Here is a 13,309-nt window from a genome sequence, read left to right as displayed (position 1 = left end):
AGGTGTCTGACAGGTCCCCAGTGAGGGGGTTGAGCTGCAGGGTCGCTCAGAAATCCGGGGTGCAGCAACCCAGGATCACCCAGAAATCCAGGGCCCCGCAATCCTTCGTCTGTGCCGAGCTGGGCTGGGAGCAGGCAGGAATTGGCCGCTTGGAGGTCCCAGGAACTGGGATAAGGGTGGGAGCCGCGGCTTCCCAGGAATGCTGGGACGGGCTTTTTAGGGGAAAACAACCACTTCCCATCAGCTGCATCCGCTGGGAAGCGGGAGGGGATTCCCGGCGGGCAGCAGGAGGGTGAAGTTTGCCCATTTCGGGTGTGCACACGGAGGGAATTTCTGCCGGGAGTTTTGCTCCAGCGTGGCCGCTCTGCTGGGGTTCTGTGCCTGGGGACACCCCAGGATGTGTCCTGGCAGATGGGAGCTCCCTGTCCCCGCTGCCCTGCTGGCCGGGGGACCCCAGGCCGGGTGGGATTGGCCACAATTCCCGCACCTTGATGTCATCACCTCCTCCCGAGGGATCCTCGTTACCTGCGGCAAACCTGCCCCTGGCATCTGGCTGCTAATCCCGGGATTAGCGGCCGCGGGGAGCGCGGCAGATGGAGCCCGGGACCCCCGGGGGGCAGCCCGGGACCCCCGAGGTGACCACGGCAGCTGAGTCCCCAGCGGAGCCACCTCCGTGGTGCTCCCAGGGGGATTCCCACCGGGATCTCCCCCGGGACATCAGCCCTGCCCGGGGGCCCTGGGAAAGCCCCGGTTCAAGGGAAATGAGACGTGTCACTGCTCCCGGTGACAGCTCTTCCCGGCTTCTGGGAAAGCCAAGAGCCCCCGTGTCCAGCTGCTTCTCGCCCCCGAAATATCCGCAGCGCTCTCAGGGTGGGAAAAAGGGAAGGAGAGGAGGAAATGGCCGCGTGTCTCCACCCTGTGCCCCCGCAAATCATTCTCGGGGTCGCGGCAAGGCAGAGGGGAATAAGGGAGACGCCCCCAGGGCTGTGTCGGGGGTCTCTGCCCCCCAATTCCCAGCCAGGCCCCCCGTCCTGTGGCCGAGTGCCCCACGGCTGCGTGCTAACCCCAGGGTCCCCGCTCAATGGGAGGAAGGAAATCCTCATCCTCGGGAAAGGCTGGACACGGCCGTTTCCTCCCGCCGTGCTGGGCAGGGGGCCGGGGCCCCGACATCACCCCCCGCCCCACCCGGCTGGAAATCCCGGCCGGACACCGGGTTTGGTCCTGCTGGGGTCACACGGGAAACAAGGACAGGCTGGGGGGCCGCTCTGTGCCCCCCAGACCCGCAGGATCTGCCGGGGGGGCTCGGGGGTTCCCGCAGCCGCTCCAAGCAGCGGAGCCCCTCCGTGTCCCCGGGAATGGGGGGGGGTCCCGCTCCCTGCCGGTGCCGGTCCCGGTGTGGGGTGGGGGTGAGGGAAGGCACAATCCCGTGGGCTCGCCGCTTCTGGCTTCCCTCCAGCCTTCGCTATTCCCGCTGCTCCTTCCTCTTCCTCGCCCTTTGCCCCGCTGACGGCAGCGCTGAGAAACGGCGGCGGCTCCGCTCCGGTGGCCTTTGGTCCTGCCCTGTCCCCGCCGTCCCCCGGGCTCTGCCGGGCACCGACACCCCCTTTCCCCTCCCCGGCGCCACGGGCGATGCTGCGACTGGTCGCGGTTCTTTCCTGGTCCTGATCCCGATCCCGGTTCTGCTCCCGGTCCCGGTTCCCCCGGACCCGCTCCGGTGTTTGATCTCCGCTTTCAGCGGCAATAATTCCCCCGGCGTGCTCGGGGCTGAATCGGGGGCGGTGTCGGGACCGGGACCAGGATCAGCACCGGGACCGGGACCGAAATGAGATCGGGATGGGAATCGGGACCGGGACCTGGATGAGGACCGGGATCAGAGTCGGGATCGGGACCGGGATCAGGGGATCGGGATCGGGATCAGGAGATCGGGATCGGGACCGGGATCAGGAGATCGGGACCGGGATCAGGGGATCGGGACCAGAATCAGGAGATCGGGACCAGAATCAGGAGATCGGGACCGGGATCAGGGGATCGGGACCAGAATCAGGAGATCGGGACCAGAATCAGGAGATCGGGACCAGAATCAGGAGATCGGGACCGGGATCAGGAAATCGGGACCGGGATCGGGACCGGGATCAGGAAATCGGGACCGGGATCGGGACCGGGATCAAGAGATCGGGACCGGGATCGGGACCGGGATCAAGAGATCGGGACCGGGATCGGGATCGGGACCGGGATCAGGAGATCGGGACCGGGATCAGGAGATCGGGACCGGGATCGGGATCGGGACCGGGATCAAGAGATCGGGACCGGGAGCGCGCGCGCCGGGCGCCCCCTGGCGGCCGCGTGGCCCTGCGGGAACAAAGGCCGGAGCCGGGACCCTCCCGAGCCCCCCGGGACCCCTTTGGGACCCCCGGGACCCCTTTTAGGACCCCCCGGGATCCTCCTGCGGGCAGGGGGAGCCCCGAGCCCCTGCCGCGGCCGCACGGGCGCTGCTCCCGGCAGCGGGTTCGGGCCCCGGGCCGGGGCTCTCGGGGCTGCGCCGCGTCCCTTCCTCCTCCCCCTCCTCCTCTTCCTCGTCTTTCTCCTCCTCCGCAGACCCTGACGGGCAGGTGGGGCAGGAGGAGCCTGGGGAGAACACCCGACCCGCGGGTAAAGGAGCAAAGGGGAGCGGCTGGGGCTCCCCCAAACCCCCCCCGTGTCCCACATCCACAGGGGACCCTCGAAGCAGGGCGCTGCAGCAGCTGGAGCTCAGCAATTTGAAAAGAAACATTTCAGAGAAATGGCACCACCTTTCCCTACGCAGGGCATGGGGAGGGGGCACAGGAGCTCCTGGGGACCCCCAAAAGGACGGGATGAGGGTTTACCCCCTCCTAAAGGAACCCAGCTGGGGCCTTTAACACACCTGTAACTCTCACCTTCCTCCTCCCACCCCACCCCTGTCAAACCTCAGCACCATTAAAAAAACCCCTCCTCACACCCAAACAGCAGCAAACCTTTTGGTGGAGGTGGATCCAAACAACAAACACACAAACGACTTGTTGGGAGTAAAAAAATATGTTTTGTTTTTTTTTTTCCTTTTAATTACATCAGTTATCAAAGAAAACGACAACAAAAAAAAAGCAGTGGTAACAAAAATACAAAGCTCTGAGGGTTTCTCGTTTTTGTTTGTTCTGTAATATGCTGAGAGCATCAGTGCAATTGTTTTAATTTAACTTCTGCTCTGAGTCCCTGCTGGCAGCATAGGAGTAGGCTTTGCCCAGCACCAGGCGGTCCCGCAGCAGCTTGAAGAAGGCGTAGTAATTGCTGAAGAGGATCAGAGCCAGAGAGATCGTCTGGTGCCACTTCTCCGAGGAAATCAGCGAGTAGAGCTGGTAGAAGATGACAGCTCCTTCCAGCAGGATCAGGATGTTGAGGATTCGCAGTGGTTTGCTGAAAAAGAACTGTGGGAGAGCAGCGTGAGGCACCGGGCAGGAGGTGAAACCTTTGGGTGAGGGATGTGAGGATTCCTCTGGGGACACACTGGCTCTGGATGGAGTCACCCTCGTGGCATGGGGCTGAACCCCACCCTGGGCACTGACCCGCCCAGCCCAAGGTGTCCAGGCCACCAGGACCACGATCCTGCCGAGTTCTCCCTGCTGCCAGGAAGGAGAGGGGAGCTTACGTGGAATCGGAAGTGCGAGACGTCCGAGGGCACGGCCACGTTGTAGTGGCCCACGGCCTTGTAGACGTTCTTGCTGTGCTTCACCAGCACCCCCTGAGGCCACATGCACTCCTCAGTCCACCTGCAGGGAACAAGAGATGCCTTAATCCCACCTGCAGGGAACAAGAGATGCCTTAATCCCACCTGCATGGGGCACTGGGCCCTGCTGCCTCCCCACCAGCAGTGAGGAGTACGGGAATTCCGCTCCCTGTTTGGAATTGTCACCGTGGCAGTGACAAACTGCAGGTAGCTGTGGCCAGGAGCAGCAGGCACCTTGCCAAAAATCAGCTCTGCCTGCCAGGGGGCAGTGCCCAGAGCGTCTGTGCTGCTGGATGGGTCAGCCAGCAACTCTGCTCCCACTTCTCTCTGCTTTACTTGAAGGCTGAGCTCCCCACCCACCCAGCAACAAGAAAACTCCAGCCTTTAAGCCCAGGAGAGAATTCCTTACTGATGCTGCAGCACGTTGGAGCAGAGGGCTGGATCCACCTTCTGCCAGCAGCCCAGGTGTGCTGCAGCTTTGTGGAGCAGGTCACAGTAGCGTGCAGGGAGCAGGTACTGCATGAGGATCACCGAGGTGCTGATGGAGACCAGCAGGAAGAGCTCACAGGACCAGCGTTTGTCGTAGTACTGAGTGTTCTGGGGGGGGACAGGAAGGTGGGACAGTGTTTGGACACTGTGGGACACGTCTGGACAGCCTCACCTGCCCAAGGCATCACCACACAAAGCACTCGGGCAGGCAGGTAAAACGAGGGCTCTGCGTGGAGCTGCTGATCCTGCCTGGAAAGGAAGAGCCCACATGGGACGGGGGATGGAGAATTCCTGCAAAATATTCGTGCCATCATCACCAAAACCAGGGAGGCAGCTCCTGATGCTGCCCATGCTCAGGGGACAGGGACAGCCTCACCCCATTGACCAGCGGACATTCAGAAGTCAATCAGCACAAGGAAGGACTGTCCTCCCTCGTGGTGCCACCACAGCCCAGTGTCACCTCCCAGCCAGGCCTCACCTTGACAAACCACACAGGCACGAAGGCCACGTAGTAGGCACTGAGCATGGAGCTCACCAGCACCTCCTTCATGCGCCAGTTGAAGTCCATTTTGAGGAATTCCACCTCGTTGCGGATGAGGTCCGGGGACAGGCAGCAGGCGTGGCTGGGCATGGCCTCCATGCCGTACATCTGCCTCGTGTGCTGCTTCCAGGTCTCCTTGAGCACTGTCAGGTAGTCCCTGCCCCGGGCTGTCACCTCCCCCGTGTCCCTGGGGCCAATGTTGGCCACCTGGGCGAAGAGCCCCGCCTTCCGGAAGTCGCAGTTCAGCTGCAGGAAGGGGATGTACATCCCAAACCTGGAAAAGCACAGGGCTCAGGAGCTGCATCCCATCCAAAATCCCACATTTCCCTCTGGGGCTCTGAGCTGGATGAGTTCAAGGCTTGGAGAGACCTGGATAGTGGAAGGTGAATGTATCCCAAACCCGTCTGGGATTCCATGATTCCAAAGGGAAACTCCCAAAAAGAGCTCTGAGCTCAACCACAGGCAGCACATCTCTGGGGATGTTTCCTCCTGCAGCAAATCTCTGGGGATGTTTCCTCCTGCATCTAGCAGGGAGGAGGGAGCTACTTCCACTCCAAACATTTCCTTTTGATAGGTAACAAAACCCAGGAGCTGTTTGAATCCCTCCACCTGGCAGAGGAGCCCAGGAACAAAGGGAAAACAAAGCCCTGAGTTCTGTGAGCGCCGTGGGAAAAGCACACAACCCTTTTCAGCAGCAATAATGAGTAATAATTAATGCTCACATCAAGCTGAAAGAGGGCTCAATGTCACAGATGTGTCCTGCCACCATGGAATGTCACACAGCAGGAGGGAGAGGTGCAGGGACACCTTCCACAAGGCCAGGCTGCTCCAAGCCTTGCAGACTCCCAGCTCAGAACCCTCCCCCTGGATTTCGGGTGGATCCCCCAGCCCTGACCCAGGGATACTCACGGGTAGCAGAGGAAGAGGAGGTTGAGGAACGAGTAGGTCCTGAAGAGGTGGATGATGGAGCGACACAGACTCCAGCCCGTGCCCGTGAGGACGGCGAAGCGAGTGACCACCAGGAAGATGGAGCGTGGCAGGGAGGCTTTGCCACTCTGGGAAGCCTGTGGGACACAGCAGAGAGCTGGGCACAGCTGGGCAGTCCTTCTTCTCAAAAGGAGAAAACTCAGTGTGTAAAATCACAGCTACGAAGGAAGTGCCAGCGTCAAGCTGACAGCAGGACAAGGAGGCTTTCTGTGGAATCTGGGCTCTCCAAAACCTCTGGAATCTGGGCTTCATTGCTCGGGGAGTGAGGAGAGTTTCTAGGGAAGGTCTGGTAGTCAGCAGTGCCCAGCACACTCTTCTGGCACTGCTCCCCATGGGATGCTTCCACAGGGAGCATCCCCTGGCCCTTCCCTGGGGAAAGCTGGAGTGATGGAGAGAGCAGGAAAAGAGGCAGAAGGGAGGAGGGAATCAGTCACTACAGTCTGGCTGAGACAGAAATTCAGAGGAGGAGCAGTGATCTGGGGAGCTCAGTTCTGCTCTCTGCTCCTCCCACTGGAAACCTCGCCTGGGACTCTGACTTGGGAACATCACAGAGGTCTTTAGGGAAGGATGGAGGGGTTGGGAATGGCAAAAGGGTCACAGGGCTTTACAAATCTCCTGGAAGGACAGCTCTGACTTTACCTCCTTGACGACAGCACCGATGAGCCGCCGTGCCAGGACGATGGTTGTCACCGTCAGCACGTTGAAGTCAATGAGGTGAAAGTTCTGTGGGGACAAAACCAAAATTATTCCATTTCCATCAGCACCAGGAACCCACATTCAACACAGAAAGTCCCAAATTATTCTCTTTGGAGAATCTCTCTTCCAAGAGAATGCCAAGCAGACAGCCTGAAGCTGTGGTAAACGGAGAGTGGAAGGAGCAGCCATGAAGAGTCAGATGGAGTTTTTATCAAACATTATCTCTAAAACTTTATGTTTACTGACCCAAGAGACAGCCTGGGAGCTCCAGCTGCCCTTTGGTGCTTACCAGGGAGGTGTGGGAAGGAGGGTGGGAGGGTGGGTACCACCACACTGTCTTGTAGATGTTGATGTAGTGGACGAAGAGGGCGACGAGGTGGCAGAAGAAGAGCTGCAGCTCGAACAGGATGCTCCTCTCCACGGGCAGCTCGGGGATCTTGCAGTGCCGCAGGGGGACGACTGTCTGAGCTGCCAGAGGGGGGCTGGACAGGCCTGTCCCTGAGCCACTCCTGCCAGGGGGAGCCAAGAGCCAGGGGTGAACAGGGGAATGTCCTCCAGCTGCCCCCACAGCTCTGAGACTGATGGGGAAACTCAAGCTATCAGTGGGCTGGCACAAACCACAGATTTCAGGCAGATGTGAGCAGGGATTTGCCCACACAAAGCAGTATTTGGAACCATGTCTGATATTAAATCCCGTGTGTTGTTCAGACCCAGGGTTGTGTTGTGCTACTCAGTGGCTCTCTTAATTAATTGGAAGCTTTCAGAGCTCAAGTTGGTGTTTACATATCTAAGAGTGCTTGAACATGAAAGGCAGAGCAATTACACACAAGCCCTTGTTCATTCTTCACCTTCTGCTCACCTGAGGAGACAAAACGAGTTTAGCCAGAGGTGCCTCCTCCTGTGTGAGCAGGCACAGGATCCCAGACTGATCCTCTGCATCAAAGGGAATTAATATCTCCCAGATTGAGCTGCAATCTCTAAATAACAACAGGCAAAGGAATCTGGGTGTGGGCCTCAAAGGAACTGCAGGGCACAAAGTGCTGCTGTAAATCCCCAAATGAAATCCTAAGTGTGGATCCAGGGGGATGCAGGGGGATCAGGCCATGGTTTAAAACAGGAGATGGAGAACCTAAAATAGGGCCATGAGCGAGGGGAGAACCTGAGGAGCCTGAGCTGTCTCCCTGAAATGCCCAGATTCCCAAACTCACGGTGATTCAGATCCTCAGGACTGGTAAACCATGGAATCACAGAATGCTCCGGGCTGGAAGGGACATCAAGGATCACCCAGGGCATGGGCAGGGACACCTTCCCCTATCCCAGGTGGCTCCAGGCTTGGACACTTCCAGGGATGCAGCAGCCACAGCTTCTCTGGGAATCCCATTCCAGCCCCTCCCCACCCTCCCAGGGGAGGATTTCTCCCTAAAATCCCACCTGGCAGAGGGAAGGCATCCCCTGCCTGGATCAGGCCCTGGCTGTGTGCTTTTCCCAGGAAAGCTGCATTGCTCCACCTCCCGTGGCCCTGCAATGACTTGTCTGGATAACTGTATCCCTAAAGAGCCCTGGCTCAGGGCCCTCAGCTCAGGCAGACTGAACATTTTCTTTGCAGAGTAAATAAAAAACCTCCAGTTCATGCTGCTGCTCCTTGGCCTCTCCCTCCTGCTCTGCCTCAGAATCCAGCTGATCCTAAAAAACCCCTGAGCTAAACTCTGAACTTCAGGGCACTGGAGATGCAACAACCCCAGCTGGGCTTTGGATGCAAAATTGTCTCCAATTTTATTTCTCATTCCTTGGTCACTGAAGGGTTCTGAACTCCCCTGGGAGCCTGTTCTGAAGAGTCTCAGGGACACCCATCCCCATTCCAAGGATGGACAAACTGGGATGTAGGAAAAGGGAACTGGGAGTTGACAGGAAAGTGAGGTGGGAATGGTTTCCCAGTCCCAGAGGGTTGGGTCAGGTGGGATATTGGGGGAAAAATCCTCCCTGTGAGGGTGGGGAGGGGCTGGGATGGAATTCCCACAGGAGCTGTGGCTGCCCCATCCCTGGGAGTGTCCAAGGCTGGGGTTGGAACAACCTGGGATAGGGGAAGGTGGGGGGGAAATGGGATGAGCTTTAAGGTCAGGGAATGGGATGAGATTTAAAATAAGGGAATGGGATGAGCTCTAAAATGAGGGAATGGCATGAGCTCTAAAATGAGGGAATGGGATGAGTTTTAAAATGAGGGAATGGGATGAGTTTTAAAATGAGGGAATGGGATGAGTTTTAAAATGAGGGAATGGGATGAGTTTTAAGCTTGGGGAATGGGAGGAGCTTTAAGGTTGAGGAATGGGACAAGGTTTAAGGTTGGGGAATGGGATGAGCTTTAAGATCAGGGAATTGGATGAGTTTTAAGGTCAGAGAATAGGATGAGTTTTAAGGTTGGGGAACGGGACAAGTTTTAAAATCAGGGAATGGGATGAGCTTTAAGGTCAGGGAATGGGACAAGCTTTAAGATCGAGAAATGGGACAAGCTTTAAGACCAAGGAACGGGACAAGTTTTAAGATCAAGGAATGGGACAAGCTTTAAGGTTCAGAGAATGGGACGAGCTTTAAGGTCAGGGAATAGGATAAGCTTTAAGATCAAGGAATGGGATGAGCTTTAAGGTCAGAGAACGGGATGAGCTTTAAGACTGGAGAACGAGCTTTAAGGTTCAGAGAATGGGACGAGCTTTAAGACTGAGGAATGGGATGAGCTTTAAGGTTCAGAGAAGAGGATGAGCTTTAAGACTGAGGAATGGGATGAGCTTTAAGACTGAGGAACGGGACGAGCTTTAAGGTCAGAGAATGGGATGAACTTTAAGACTGAGGAATGGGATGAGCTTTAAGATCAAGGAACGGGACGAGCTTTAAGGTTCAGAGAATGGGACGAGCTTTAAGGTCAGGGAAGAGGACGAGCTTTAAGGTCAGGGAACAGGATGAGCTTTAAGGTCAGGGAACGGGACGAGCTTTAAGGTCAGAGAATGGGATGAGCTTTAAGACTGAGGAATGGGATGAGCTTTAAGGTTCAGAGAATGGGACGAGCTTTAAGGTCAGGGAAGAGGACGAGCTTTAAGGTCAGGGAATGGGACGAGCTTTAAGGTCAGAGAATGGGATGAGCTTTAAGACTGAGGAATGGGATGAGCTTTAAGGTTCAGAGAATGGGACGAGCTTTAAGGTCAGGGAAGAGGACGAGCTTTAAGGTCAGGGAATGGGACGAGCTTTAAGATCAAGGAACGGGACGAGCTTTAAGGTCAGGGAAGAGGACGAGCTTTAAGGTCAGGGAAGGGGACGAGCTTTAAGGTCAGGGAACGGGACGAGCTTTAAGGTCAGGGAACGGGACGAGCTCTAAGGCCAAGGAAGGCGAGGTGAGGAGCTCCAAGGCCCCCAGCCCCAGCGGGGGCCGTGCCGTGCCGTACCTGGTGCGGGAGCGCACGCCGCTCACCGAGGAGCCCGAGGAGTGGCCGGCGGCCCCGGCGGCCCCGGGCTCGCACAGGGGGTTCCGGCAGTAGGAGCTTCTGTTGGGACCCCGGCGTCCCCCGGCCATCCCCGGGGGTCTGGGGGTTCTGGCTGCTCACTGCGGGCTGGGCTCAGCCCTCACCACTGCAGGGAGACACGGAGCACGTGTTCATTAGCACGGATTCGTCAGCGTTCCTTATGGAGCCTCGCTGCCGCCACCGCGACGCTCCAGGACAATCCAAATTCCCCAGGTGTAAGTCTTGGAGCTGGTCACGATAATCCAAATTTCCCCAAATTTAATTCTTGGAGCTGGTCACTCCAGGACAATCCAAATTCCCCAGGTTTAATTCTTGGAGCTGGTCATGATAATCCAAATTCCCCCAGGTGTAATTCTTGGAGCTGGTCACTCCAGGACAATCCAAATTCCCCCAGGTGTAATTCCTGGAGCTGGTCACTCCAGGACAATCCAAATTCCCCAGGTGTAATTCTTGGAGCTGGTCACTCCAGGACAATCCAAATTCCCCAGGTGTAATTCTTGGAACTGGTCACGATAATCCAAATTTCCCCAAATTTAATTCTTGGAGCTGGCCACTCCAGGACAATCCAAATTCCCCCACATTTAATTCTTGGAGCTGGTCACTCCAGGACAATCCAAATTCCCCCAGGTGTAATTCTTGGAGCTGGTCACGATAATCCAAATTTCCCCAAATTTAATTTTTGGAGCTGGTCACTCCAGGACAATCCAAATTCCCCCAGGTGTAATTCTTGGAGCTGGTCACTCCATGATAATCCAAATTCCCCCAGGTTTAATTCTTGGAGCTGGTCACTCCAGGACAATCCAAATTCCCCCAGGTGTAATTCTTAGAGCTGGTCCTTCCACGATAATCCAAATTTCCCCACATTTAATTTTTGGAGCTGGTCACAATAATCCAATTTTTTCCAAATTTAATTTTTGGAGCTCGTTGCTCCAGGACAATCCAAATTTCCCCACATTTAATTTTTGGAGCTGGTCACTCCATGATAATCCAAATTTCCCCAAATTTAATTTTTGGAACTGGTCGCTCCAGGACAATCCAAATTTCCCCACATTTAGTTTTTGGAGCTGGTCACCATAATCCAAATTCCCCCACATTTAATTCTTGGAGCTGTTCACGATAATCCAAATTTCCCCACATTTAATTTTTGGAGCTTGTTGCTCCAAGACAATCCAAATTTCCCCAGGTTTAATTTTTGGAGCTGGTCGCTCCAGGATAATCCAAATTTCCCCACTTATTTTTTCCCTGTCTCCCACATTTTTCCAGGTCAAGGATGCAACCTCAGCCTTGCTGAGGTGCTGGGAATTCCTCACCTCACAAGGAATTCCATCTGCATCCCTGTGCTGGAATCATCAGGGTATGTGGTCCTCCCTGTTTTCCATATTAATGAGGATGTACTAATGAGTATGTATTAATTAGCATTCCTTATGGAGCATTCCAGGCCTCACCTTCACTCCAGGATAATCCAAATTTCTCCACATTTAATTTTTGGAGCTTGTCGCTCCACGATAATCCAAATTTTTCTCAATTTAATTTTTGGAGCTGTTTGCTCCACGATAATCCAAATTTCCCCACTTGTTTTTTCCCTGTCTCCCACATTTCTCCAGGTCATTCCTCCAGCCTTGCTGAGGTGCTGGGAATTCCTCACCTCACAAGGAATTCCATCTGCATCCCTGTGCTGTCACCCCTGTTTTCCAAACTCTGGAGATGCTCAACAACTGGCCCCAAAAATTCAGGAATTTGGGATATTTTGGTTTTCGTTTTGTGTTGGAATTGAAGCTTTTTAAAGTTATTATTTTGGTTTTGGCTCTTTAAGATGAGGGAAAAACCAACACATTTTTAGGGCTTTTGTTGTTTTATGTTTTGATGGCACTGAGGTCAACGGGGTCAGCCCAAATTCAGCTTTTCCAGGGCTTGTTTGCCACACATAAAACTCATCCCAAGCTTTTCCAAACTTCCTCTGGATGCCGTTAACCTCGGGAGAATCCACACAAGTGAGAAAAATCCCCATTTCCAAGCGAAATCTGAGCTGTGAGGGAAACTCAGGCACATTCCTTTTTCCTGGTGGATCATTTCCAGCTCTGGAATTTGCATCTGGAGCAACAAAACCCGCGCTGAAAGCTTAGAAACCGATCTCGAGGGAGTTTTAAAGCTGATGCTGAGCTGGGGAATGCTCCAAAATCGCCGTCCTAGAGCTGTTTTTAGGAGCTGCAGGGATGGATTTTGGGAACTGGAGGAGCTCTGGGAGCTGTGAGGGCACGGACTGAGGGGGGGATTTGGGAGCCACGAGGCTCCAGGAGGGAAACTGTTAATGTGTGGGTGTGGGGGGGCTGAAAAGGGGAATTTTGAGGGGTAAAATTTGGGCTCAAAGTGGCTCTGGGCTGGGGGAGCAGCCGGGGCTGTACGGGGAGATGCGGGGGCTGCAGGAGAACACCGGGGGCCACGGGAGCGGCGGGGCAGCCGTGAGGGAGAAATCTGGGGGGACAAAAGCTGAGAGGGCCCCGGGCGTTGTGAGGGCTCAGCGGGACCCTGGGCGGCTCGCAAAACCCCACCGGGCTCCTCAGCACCCGCGCGGCAGCGCCACGGAAGGCTCCGGGGGCGCTCCGTGAGGGGCTCCGTGAGGGGCTCGGGGGCTGCGGGCGAGGCCGCGCCGCGGGAGCCGCCCCCTTCACCGCGGCGGGGCGGGGCGACCCGCGGCGCTCTCCCGCGCCCCGCCGGCCGCCGGGCGGGTTCCCCCCCATCACCACCACAGCCCGTTCCGCCCGTTCCCTCCCGGCCGCGCTGTCCCCCCGGCCCGGCTCCCCTCACCCATCGCCGGCCGCCGCTCCGCCTGCGCCGGGCACAATATGGCGGGCGGGGCGCGACGGCGGCCGGCGCGGGACAAGCCGCCGCGGGGAGCGAACGCGCGCAAAGCCACGCCCCGCCCGCGGCCACGCCCACGCGGCCACGCCCGGTGTCGCCTCCCGGTGTCGCCTCCCGGTGTCACCGCGGGGGAACGGGAGGAAGCGGTGGCACCCGCGCGGCTCCAGGCTGCTCCGCCGCTGGGATGCTCCCGGAAGGGTTTCGGCCTCTCCACAGAGCGCCCTCAGTTTGGGGTTTGGGTTATTTTTTGTTTTTTTTTTTCCCCCAATTATTTGCTGTCGGTTTTGTGGGGGGTTTGAGGCTTCGGTACGAAGTTGAGAGCCAGCCCTGTCTAAGCTGGAGGAAAAAGCGGCCCTGGAATGAATGGATTTGTACAAAGCCAAAATTTGCTGCTTTTTTTAGTCTCTTTTTGGCCGCCCAGGGAGGTTTGGAGTGCCCATCCCCGGAGGTGTCCAAGGAATGACTTTGTGGGGATGGGACACAGAGCTT

At 56.5% G+C, this 13,309-nt stretch overlaps 1 protein-coding gene across 1 annotated transcript; it reads right to left on the bottom strand.

Moving 5' to 3' along the window:
* Window positions 1-3,045: 3,045 nt before the first annotated feature.
* TMEM39B (transmembrane protein 39B) lies at window positions 3,046-12,834 on the bottom strand. Its single transcript, XM_053999065.1, has 9 exons — window positions 12,767-12,834; window positions 9,884-10,067; window positions 6,742-6,961; window positions 6,396-6,479; window positions 5,679-5,833; window positions 4,707-5,043; window positions 4,149-4,336; window positions 3,662-3,782; window positions 3,046-3,440 (listed from the first exon to the last, which is right to left on the bottom strand). Exons 2-9 carry the CDS (start codon window positions 10,009-10,011, stop codon window positions 3,204-3,206), a joined length of 1,470 nt encoding a protein of 489 aa, XP_053855040.1. The 5' UTR covers window positions 10,012-10,067; window positions 12,767-12,834; the 3' UTR covers window positions 3,046-3,203.
* Between the last annotated feature and the right edge of the window lie 475 nt (window positions 12,835-13,309).

Source organism: Vidua macroura, chromosome 25 (genome assembly GCF_024509145.1).
Source record: "Vidua macroura isolate BioBank_ID:100142 chromosome 25, ASM2450914v1, whole genome shotgun sequence".
Lineage (NCBI taxonomy): Eukaryota > Metazoa > Chordata > Aves > Passeriformes > Viduidae > Vidua > Vidua macroura.
The sequence above is the reverse complement of the archived record's forward strand: the minus strand, read 5'-3'. Positions and strand labels throughout refer to the sequence as shown.